This window comes from Hippocampus comes, unplaced genomic scaffold, assembly GCF_001891065.2.
Source record: "Hippocampus comes isolate QL1 unplaced genomic scaffold, H_comes_QL1_v1.1 scaffold212, whole genome shotgun sequence".
NCBI classification, from domain to species: Eukaryota; Metazoa; Chordata; class Actinopteri; order Syngnathiformes; family Syngnathidae; genus Hippocampus; species Hippocampus comes.
This window is the reverse complement of record NW_017806011.1, coordinates 254,643-265,446: the sequence shown is the minus strand read 5'-3', so window position 1 is coordinate 265,446 and position 10,804 is coordinate 254,643. Positions and strand designations below refer to the sequence as shown.

Sequence of the window (10,804 nt, the reverse complement as noted above, 5' to 3'; positions counted from 1 at the left end):
AACTCCGCCACCTGGCGTTGAAATGCCTGTCATTACACGTCCAAATGAAATGAATGCAATCATTTACATCGAACCTTAATTGTGTACTGTACCAACTACCGGGCCGCATATAAAAGACCAACGGGCCGGATCCGGCCCGCGGGCCGTAATTTGCCCAGGTCTGATCTACGCGGACATGGTGATGGAGAACCTACCGGCGACCACCAAATATATAGAAAGGCTGAGAGAGCAGCTGCAGAGGGACAGTGTGTGTGCTCGTGTGATGCAGCTGTGCACAGAAGGCTGGCCCGAACACGGTCCAAATGAACCGGCACTCAGGCTGTACAGAGCAGAGCAGGCGTTCCTTACAGTCCACGATGGAATCTTACTGAAGGGACAGAGACTCGTCATACCTTCAACCATGAGAAACGATGTCCTCGCCAAACTGCACGAAGGTCACCAAGGCGTGGTGAAGTGTAGACAGCGAGCGCGGCAGTCGGTGTGGTGGCCCGGGCTGAGCCAACAGCTGAACGAGTTGGTTCTCAACTGCCGAACATGCTGCAAGGAGAGACGGAACCAGAGGGAGCCAATGATTCCATCGCCGTACCCAGGGCGACCATGGGAGAAGTTGGGTGCAGATCTGTTCGTGCTCGGAGGCAAGACCTACTTGCTAGTTGTGGACTACATGTCAAGGTACGTGGAAATAGCTCCGTTGGCCTCCACAAAATCGAATGAGGTAATTTGCCACCTTAAGTCGATCTATGCACGCCACGGGATCCCCGACCTTCTCGTTTCGGATGGAGGGCCCCAGTTCTCTGGAACGGGCTTCAGGGCTTTCGCGGAGTCCTACGGGTTCCGTCACATAACAAGTAGCCCACGATATCCACAAGGAAATGCCGAGGCAGAACGTGCAGTTCAGACGGTCAAAGGCCTCTTGAAAAAAGCAGATGACCCCTACCTGGCCTTACTCGCATACAGGGCTACCCCTCTTGAAAACGGGTACAGTCCGGCTCAGCTTCTCATGGGGAGGAGACTCCGCACAACGGTGCCTATCCTTCCTGCCCTGCTCGACCCAGCCATCCCTGACCGAGGTGCCATCGTACGGAATGAACGGGAGAAGAGGACAAAAGATGCACAACGCTACAACATGCGACATCGGGCACAGAACCTCATCAAACTCAACCCAGGACAGGATGTGTGGATTAAGGACCAAGGAGCGGAAGGAGCCGTCTTTGAAAGACATGCTTCCCCGCGATCATATCTGGTGGAGGGACCCCATGGGACCATCAGACGAAACCGTCGTCATCTCATCCCAATGAGGTCCTCGACTGACCAGAGTGACCGTGGTGCAGCGGAACAGTTCTCGGGAGGCATTCCAGGAAGACCATCAGCTGAACCACCACAGCAGAATCTTCCAGACGCGCCAGCTACTCCAACTGCCAAGACCAGGTTTGGGAGAGTCGTGGTGAAACCAACCAGGTTGGACTTGTAACCCCCCACCCCTCTTTTTTCCCCTTCTTCCTCCTATGGTTCTGGTATAGTCGATGTGGCTCTGTTTATAAGGTTGTTAAAATAAATAAATAAATAAATAAAAAATAAGATGATGAATGCTGAGATGTGTTTGTACGTGTTATTTTGTTCACTATACAATGCTTAGCCAGTTACAGAGCGTAGAGGAGGATCAGTTAAGATGGCTGTTCAAGTTATTGTGTTTTGGAGCCAATTGTTGAAAATAAGAGTAACATTTGTTTTTGTGTATGTGATCCTTTGACACAGGCTGAGATAGGAGCAGACCTCTCAACCACGAGGCAGAATAATCCTCAAGGTCTGTTGAATCATTGGTAGTCTACCCAGTCTACCATTGCCTGAAGCTACCTCCTCCGAGTCTGTGGTGTAATCGTGTACAACGTGACTATAGAGTCGCGGGGCGACTACGTCATGAAGGTGGGTCGAGAGCGGCAGACGAGAGTGTGACTGGAGAGAGGCATACACGCATCGCGAAAGCTAAATTAAAGGTATCCACGTTAACACGACAGCTGGACTCACGTGTGCCTCATTCGACAACACGACAGAGTCTGCAGCTGGATACTATTGAGAAAATCTGGTCTCATGTGATTGGTACTATAGTGCCCTCTAGTGGTCTGGCTCTTTAGTGTTTTTGAATTACATGTGTGTTTCGGCAGCGAGTTTTTAATTATTTATTTTTAAAATTTGTTTTGTAGTTTGAAATGTTTGCTTCAACTTGCCCTTTCTGCGGTTCGCCTCTCAATATAAATACAGGAAGAAGGAGCAGACGCCGTTGCTTACGTGTGTGTAAAAAGGAGGAAGGAAAATGTCGTTCACATACAGAAAAATGTACAAAAAAATAAAACTGAAGAAAATATAATACAGTAATTGCAAATATCGTTAATTTAGCGTGAGTATTGATACTGTGGCGGACACTAGGACCAGGCTTCTCACCCAGCAGCTGGTGGAGACCGTATGGCAGCCCCTTGCGTTTTTCAGTCGTAAGCTGCGGGATAACGAATGCAAGTATAGCGTTTTTGACAGAGAGCTGCTGGCACTCTATCTTGCGACGTGCCATTTTCGTTTCCTTCTTGAAGGACGCCCTTTCACTGCTTTTGTGGATCACAAGCCACTTACATTCGCAATGTCAAAGTTTACGGAACCATGGTCGGCTCGGCAGCAGCGGCACTTAGCGGCCATTTCTGAGTTCACAACTGACATTCAGCATGTGGCCGGTAAGTGTAACCCTGTGGCTGATTGTTTGTCGCACGCAATCATATATCCGGTCCATCTCGGGGTTGATTTTTCGGAAATGGCCGCCGACCAATCCAAGGATCCTGACATCCGCAACCTCAGGGCAGCCGGTACGGCTCTTAAACTTGAGGAGGTTATAATGCGTGTGGGTGGTCCCGCTCTCCTTTGCGATGGGTCTACGGGTCGCCCTCGCCCTGCTGTCCCGTTGGATTGGCGTCGCCGAATCTTTGATTCGATCCATTCCCTCTCGCACCCTGGCGTTCGTGCGTCTGTCAAGCTGGTTGGGGCCAAGTTTGTCTGGCCTGGATTACGCAAGGACGTCAGGAGGTGGGCGGCTGCATGCGTGGCGTGTCAGCGCGCCAAAGTCCACCCGCACACCAGGGCGAACCTTGAACCTTTTCCAATTCCGGCCAGGCGGTTTGACCACGTCCACGTGGACCTGGTAGGCCCCCTCCCTCCGTCGCAGGGTTTCACACATCTAATCACGATGGTAGATCGGACCACTAGGTGGCCGGAAGCAGTTCCCCTGTCCTCCACGACCTCGGCAGATATAGCTCCTGCCTTTCTGTCGTCCTGGGTCGCGCGTTTCGGCACGCCATCTGATATCACCTCGGACAGGGGCCCCCAGTTTGTGTCGGAGCTCTGGTCAGCCATGGCAGGGTCCTTGGGTGTGCAGGTACACCGCACTACGGCCTACCACCCACAGGCTAACGGGTTGTGCGAACGTTTTCACCGGTCACTAAAAGCTGCGCTGCGGGCTGCGCTTTCGGACGGTAACTGGATCGACCGCCTTCCATGGGTTTTGCTCGGGTTACGTTCGGCTCCGAAAGACGAGCTTAATGCCGCCCCTGCTGAGTTAGTGCTCGGTCAACCACTTCGTGTTCCCGGTGAGTTCCTGCCAGGAAGTTCCGGCGCGCCTTCTTTCCCCTTTTCAGTGGAGGGACCCCTGTCTCCGACACCGGTTCACCATTGTGTTCCCAAAGTGTTCGTACCATCTGCGCTCATGTCGGCCCGTTTTGTCTTTGTGCGCCATGATGCCCACCGCTCGCCCCTCCAGCCACCGTATGACGGCCCATTTAGGGTGCTCGAGCACGGTGATAAGAGTTTTGTGCTTGATATGGGTGGGCGGAGGGAGTGTGTTTCTTTGGATAGGCTCAAACCGGCTCATTTGGTTGCAGGCGATGTGCTGTTGCCGGCCCAGGTCCCTCGCCGTGGTCGCCCTCCGAAACCCGCAGCCTCACTTCAGCGTGTCAATGTTGAGTGTCATTCTCCTACTCGTGTCTCACCGGGGTGTCCTGCGCGACTGGTTTCGCCTGCGCCACCAGGAGACGGACTGCGTAGTCGTTGTGGCAGGCTAATTAAACCCCCTGTGAAATTTTCATTGTGATGTCCTTCTGGGTGTTCTGGGGGGTGCTGTGTGGCGGACACTAGGACCATGCTTCTCACCCAGCAGGCATACAGTAGGGGGCGTGTTTATGTGAATATCTTTGGCGCAAATTTGTAATTGTTTAGATCCACTTGTTGGCAGTCGTGGAATAAAGACATATATACAGTCAATCGTGTGTGCTCCTTTTGACTGCCACAATACTTAAATTTAAGCACTCACTTTGGAAATATCGATACATTTAGTATCATTCCGCCCATCCTTTGTGGATGCAATCATGTATGTTCTGATACATCTTTACAAGAGGATTTTTGTGCTTTGTGAGTGGAAGGGGCAAATAAACATTTTTGAGTGACCGAAACTAAATGGATCATATAATTTAAGGGAAGACGCTTTTTTTTTTTGTTTATTTGTTTGTTTGTTTTTTTTTTACTCGTCCTGAAGACGAGTCCTCAAGTTAACCGCTTTGAAAATTGTCATCTTACTACATTTTCATCCTCGCTTTGGTTGTGAATGTGGAGATCTGCTCACGGCAGGGGAGCAGGGGCAAATCTATTCTAATGGGTTACATGTCTGTGGGCCACCCCCAAAAAAAAAAACTGTTTGATGCATCACCTTAACACGTGGAAAAAATATAGCTCAAACATCTGTTATGCATAATTGCTTCATTGGTTTGGTTTTCGTGTGTTTAATAAGTTCGGACAATGTCAACGTGTACCATGGAGTCTTCCATTTTTCTGTATGCGATCCTCGAAGGAAAAAGTTTGGACTACACTGTTCTAGGGTCAAATTTGGTTGGAAATGAATGGTGCACTGCTGAAAAGGAAAATGATGAACAGGCTTTCATTTGTATATCACTTTTCTACATTAGATACTCGAAGCGCTTTAACACTGTTTCCTTACTCCCCTGCTAATGAGAGGATCAGGAGCAACTGGGTTCAATATCTTACTCAAGTACACTTAAACATATTGGGGATCATATCCCCAACTTCTGGATGGGGGACAACTGCCCAAAAGATGACTGCAAATTTTTTTCAGGGATGCTTCTCTGGCATGCAGGGCACGAGTTGGCATCTTCTTATGTTGAAACACTTCCAATTTTCAGCTTGATGTCCATCTTTTGTTGTGAAAATGTGAACTCTCTCTGTTTTGATAGAATCAGAATCATCTTTATTGTATGTAGAAACACAGAAGGAATTTGTCTCCGGTAGGACAGGCTACACTAGTACTAAGCAACTATGATAAACAAGGACACGAAAAATAAGTATGGAAAGACATTCCGTAATTTAAGGTTACCGTTGTGCGATAGTACCACCCAGTGGCAGCGGTGAGAATATGCAAAGTATCAAATGGAAATAAAGTGATCAGTGGTGCAATACAAACTATGACGGTTGTGCCGTTGGTGCAGATAATCATTGCACCATTTTTAAAGTGACCAGTAACAGTATTTTTAGAACAACTTCAAGTGTGCAATTGTACAGAAAGTCCTTGAGCGTTTTTAAGTGTCTGGTGCTGTGGAATATTGATCCACGACAACCGTTCAAGTATGTAGAGAGTTGGAGCTACAATGATCATTGAGGTACTACTGTTCTACAGGGGTGTGCAACCATGCAAAGAGCCACTAGAGATTTGAGTTACTGTTTGGGTAGGTAATTGCAAGAGGGAAGAAGCTGTTTGAATATCTGCTGGTTTTGGTGCGCATGGATCGGTTGCGCTTGCCTCAGGGCAGTGGCTAGAAAAGGTGGTGGGCATAATAAGTCCTTGAGGTCCATGGTACAAAAAAAGATTGGGCACTGGACCGCTGCCCTACAGCAGTGTTTTCCAATCTTTTTCGAGCCAAGGCACATGTCTTTCATTGAAAAAAATCCCGTGGCACACCACTTGCTTAAAGAGTGATAAAAAACCCAACTTATTTTAACAATTAAAGTCTTACATTGTTATTATAAGCGTTTTTTAAAGGCCAAGTGTGAAGTAATTTCATGAAATGCCAAATAGGGTCACAATGAAAGTACTTAAACATTGTCCACCAAATAAAGCATGAAAAAAATAATTTATATGTTGTATATTTGACAAAATACAGTAAACGCTTTTCCGAAGTTCGAGCCTGAAAGGGGAGTAACCCGGAAGTGATACGTCACATGGAGAACAGCAATGGCAGAGCTCCATACGGCCGAGATGCAAAGCATTTCAAACAATGATTCAAACAGCGATACAAGCGATAGATCGAGCGCAAGTGAGGATATCCAAGTTTTTAAAGAGTTGGAGGAAGAAGAGGAGGAATTTTACATGTTGGACCTTTCATGTATGAGCCAGACGCTAATCAGGATGCAAACAATGTGCCCAGACAACCTGACATGGAATGGAGACAAGACCCATCGACAATATTGGTAAGATATAGGCTGGTATTATTTTTATGATTTGAAGATGCAGGCATGTGCACATAATTTTATGTTTTTTGTCTATCTGATGACATTGTTTAGAAAAAATAATCAGACTTCATGTTCAGTTAGCCTACTCGGTACTTGAGTATTCTTTTCGAAAATAATTTTTTGACTTGTACTTGAGAATTTTTTTAAAGACTTTTTTAAACTTTTGTACAGTATTCCATCCATATACTTGTATATTTTGAATCAAATGTTTTCATAAACAACAGAATTATTGATTGATGGGTATAGCAATACGCTTGTTCAAGAAAATTTATGCTCATGGTGTCATCGCTCAGTATTTTACTTGTTTTTTTTTTTTTTTTCAGGTGTACTTGTGGTAAATGCCAGCAAATGCCTACAGCAGTTGAATGTGTTTGCTGCCATGAAATTCAAGAAGTAGTGACTGTACGTCGACAAGGAGAGGAACACTTCAATCAGGTGCTGTACTGCATCACCGACCATCCTGGACTCAATGCTGTGTGCCTAGACCCATATGGATTACAGGTGGCATGGATGACCTACAAGCAGCAGTACAAAGGCAAGGCATTTGATGGGCCACAGGATGCCAAGTATAGGCATTTGCCTACCGACAATTGGTGCGCTGGTGCTGGAAGTTTCTTGGTCAGGACAACCGTGTTGTGCTCCCAGCATGTGCCGTGTCTTGTATCAGGGCACATTTTCCACCACCAGAAGAGGAGTCAGCTGTATTCAAAGGGTTTCGTGTTTCACAGAGAAATGTTCCAGAACTGTGATTTGGACTGGTTTTAGAGTGGTTAATGTGGACATGGTGTCTACCATAACAAAATACTGTAATAAAAATAAACAAATGAGGACAACTGAATACAGGGAATGCAATTTTATTTATTCACCAGTGTCCCTTTGACATAGCGGAAGCAGGCGCTTCTGCCTTTGCAAAGGACACAAACGGCCAAGAGGGCGATCAGGGAGGACTCGAACACCAAGTACTTCCGCTGCTTGTGAAGGTCTTCACTTTCATTGCTCCTGCAAATATATTTCAAGAATACACAATTTCCATTATGAGACAAATGTGAGTAATTTGATCTTGAAAATGCAATTAAAATGACATATGCTCTTGTCAATTTAGCCAATTTCAGTTTTGTGGTTGTAAAAGTTGATTTGTGTTAATCGCATTTACAATGAAAATAGTTATGAAAATCTTACTGGATTTCTTCGAAGCTGACATGTGTCACTTCATCATCTGATGAACTTGGTTCATCTTCATCGCTGTCCTCCCCTGCAATATACTCCACATCTTGGTCCGGGACGTGTCGACTGTCCTTTTCCACGTCACTCTCCTCTTCACTGTCTGTGTCAACCAGTGGCATACAGACCTTTTTGCTTTTGGGTTCTGGTTGGCCCAAGTTGCATTGTATGCCAATGGACCGGTAATTTGCCCTATTCTTACATTTCTCGCATGGAGGACAATACTTCAATGTCTGCACCACTGAACAAATTGAAAAGATAAATATGTTTATAATCAATGTATGTATATGTTTATCACTAATGGCCATCCTCATCATCATCATCACTTACTTTTATCCACACTATGTGGTGGTATAACTTCATCATCTTGATGGCTGTTTGAACTGGATTCATCCAGCAATAACTGACTTCCACACTCAACCGTCTCAGAGCTGATAGCCTCAGCTACGGTTCGCTTCCTGTCTCGCTTAGCTGCTGCTGCACGCTGGACAGGTGGATATTGAACTTGCTGGTCTTGTGGAGGCAGGTGAATTGTTGGGGCAGCAGTTGCATTGAGTAATAACCTGCAGAATAAATATGAGGAGACAAGAGAAATATATTTTGCTCATGAAACCTATAAAACCTAAAAAAAATACTATCACATCTTTTCTAACCCCTGTCTTACCAAATATTTAATTATTAAATAAATCATAAAATGCAGTAGGCGTGACAAATGATTGGCAGTTTTCCAAGAGGATGCGTCATGTTCATTCATCAACAAAGCAGCGCTGCCAATCTATTGAAATGTACTTCCAGAACAATTTGTCTGACTGCCATTATTACTCATCGCTGATATGAATAGCATCGATCGGGGTTTGCCTGGAGCCGAAAACTAACGTCGCTAGCTTCTCCTGTTCAACGTTGCTAGCTTCTCGAGTTAGCTTTCGGCTAACGTCGCTACCTTCTACTGTTCATTCCACATGAGTTGGCAGCTATGCTTTGACGAAATCATCATCATCTATCCAAAAAAATCACACTTACTTTTTTGCAAATCCTCGATCATAAGCAGACCGGTTGAGAAAGCAGGCATCTTTGAAGTGGAGATAGCAGAGAACACTCGTCGATGATGGCATGAAATTCATTTGCTTCGTGCGAATAAAAGATGTCTATTTACGTGCCCTGCTATCCTTCGGCCACTGGTACAACTTTTCTGTCGATTGCGAACAATACATCGCCACACACCGCCGTGGCATCTTACCACCAAGCAATGCAACAATGCTGTTCAATGGAGGACTTCCCTCGCAGTTCTCCATGTGACGTCATTTCCGAAGATTGCCAAAGAAAAGCATTTTTGTTGTCAAGGGCGTTGCTAAGGGTTAAACAAAGAATCTGGACGGCTTGCGTTAAAAAAAATAACGGAAATATGCTTATAATTGTTCAGCCATTGATATTACTCCAAAACATGGTTGGCCAACTTTACTTCACACTTGGCCTTTAACATTGATGAATGACATTATATTATAACATCTTGAATAGGAATCAAATAAACATCAATCAAATATTTTATAATCTTTCATATTTATTCTCACTCAGTGTGATAAATGGTTTGGATGAACACAGATCTGATATCCTGGCAGCAATCCATGAAAGACACACGAAGCTCTTCCTCCACAGCTCTCAGTCTTTCTCGGTTTTTAGCTTTTACAGCAGTCAAGCTATTTCGAAAGCCGCTTTGGGTCCGAACATCTCATTTACAATGGCTTTGGAGGCGGGAAGTACCGTATTTTCCGGACTATAAATCGCATTTTTTTTTTCATAGTTTGGCTGGGAGTGCGATTTATACGTTGGAGCGAATTATGTGTGAAATTATTAACACATGATTATGTCATTTCACATGTTATTTTCACATTAAACCACAAGAGGTCGCTCTCGGCCTGTGTTGATAAATCGACGATGAGTCTGACGAAGGTGACGTAGAGGAGGAAGCGGCGCATCGTCTACCTCCAGAGTTGGGGGAGTTGTTAAAAGTGACACCGAGGATGAAGATTTCATTGGATTTAGTGATTTGGAGTGAAACTGATAGTTTGGTAAACTTGTTAGCATGTTCTTTCTGCTAGAGTTATCTGAATAACTCTTAATATGTTACGTTGTTACTGACATTACCAGGCATGTCAGTCATGTAAGATTAGTATAGAGGGCTCCGTCCTTTTAGCAATTACCCACAATGCACTACCGGCGGCCATATTGGAGGGCTGTTATAAACAAGCCATACACGAAGTCTATTCGTGTATGGCTTGGCAATACACGAAGTCTATTCGTGTATGGCTTGTTTATAACAGCCTTCCAATATGGCCGCCGATAGTGCATTGTGGGTAATTGCTCAAAGGACCGAGACCTCTATACCAGGGGCCCCCAACCTTTTTTGCCCCACGGACCGGTTTATGTCAGACAATATTTTCACGGACCGGCATTTAAGGTGTGGCGGAAATAATACAACAAAATAATATTGTATGAGCTGCATGAAAATGGTGGCGTTTTCGAAATATAATAATAAACACAAGGAGCGTCTAATCTGGCCGCAACACTCCGATCGCCTCTGGCAATGTTTAATGTCTTCAAAATACGATACAACGCAAATTCAAAGTGCATGAAAATGACGACTCACCACAGCACCGAGCTTGATTTTCTGCAACCAGACGGTCCCATTTCGGGGTAATAGGAGACAATGACACCTCAAGTGTGTGGTTTATGTCCAGTCTACTTCGTAATTTTGTTTTCGTCGCCGTTGCTGCAGAAACCCCCCGCCTCACACAGGTAGGATGTCGGAAATAGCAACAGTGCTATTGTGGCGATCTCAGAGTATTCAGCCATAACTTTAATCAGTTGTCTCGAACGTACTTTTAAGACCGCCGTGATTTGCGATCTCCAGCAGTTTTTTTTAACTCATTTTGCGAGCTCCTGCGTTTTGTTTTAAAGTACTGTAATCGGTCACGTGAGGGAGAAGCGTGGCTTGATGTGTGTCAAGCGTGACACAGACAGATGTAATGGGGAA

General features: G+C 45.4%; 2 protein-coding genes across 2 annotated transcripts; one reads left to right on the top strand and one right to left on the bottom strand.

Annotated features, from left to right (window-relative positions):
• Positions 1-6,213: 6,213 nt before the first annotated feature.
• LOC109529260 (uncharacterized) lies at positions 6,214-7,390 on the top strand. The gene is made up of 2 exons (XM_019892554.1): positions 6,214-6,510; positions 6,876-7,390. The coding sequence occupies exons 1-2, from the start codon at positions 6,275-6,277 to the stop codon at positions 7,315-7,317; spliced, it is 678 nt and encodes a 225-aa protein (XP_019748113.1). The 5' UTR covers positions 6,214-6,274; the 3' UTR covers positions 7,318-7,390.
• Positions 7,391-7,406: 16 nt separating this feature from the next.
• On the bottom strand, positions 7,407-9,266 carry LOC109529248 (uncharacterized). Its single transcript, XM_019892540.1, has 4 exons — positions 8,794-9,266; positions 8,104-8,336; positions 7,732-8,014; positions 7,407-7,551 (listed from the first exon to the last, which is right to left on the bottom strand). Exons 1-4 carry the CDS (start codon positions 8,892-8,894, stop codon positions 7,407-7,409), a joined length of 762 nt encoding a protein of 253 aa, XP_019748099.1. The 5' UTR covers positions 8,895-9,266.
• Between the last annotated feature and the right edge of the window lie 1,538 nt (positions 9,267-10,804).

Excerpts from the sequence above, each read along its gene's own strand:
- LOC109529248 (XM_019892540.1), bottom strand. The coding sequence starts at position 8,894 with ATGAATTTCATGCCATCATCGACGAGTGTTCTCTGCTATCTCCACTTC. Across the intron at positions 8,015-8,103 it reads ACCACATAGTGTGGATAAAA|TGGTGCAGACATTGAAGTAT; the intron begins GTAAGTGATGAT and ends CAATTTGTTCAG. Across the intron at positions 7,552-7,731 it reads GTCAGCTTCGAAGAAATCCA|GAGCAATGAAAGTGAAGACC; the intron begins GTAAGATTTTCA and ends ATATATTTGCAG.
- LOC109529260 (XM_019892554.1), top strand. The coding sequence starts at position 6,275 with ATGGCAGAGCTCCATACGGCCGAGATGCAAAGCATTTCAAACAATGAT. Across the intron at positions 6,511-6,875 it reads AAGACCCATCGACAATATTG|GTGTACTTGTGGTAAATGCC; the intron begins GTAAGATATAGG and ends TTTTTTTTTCAG.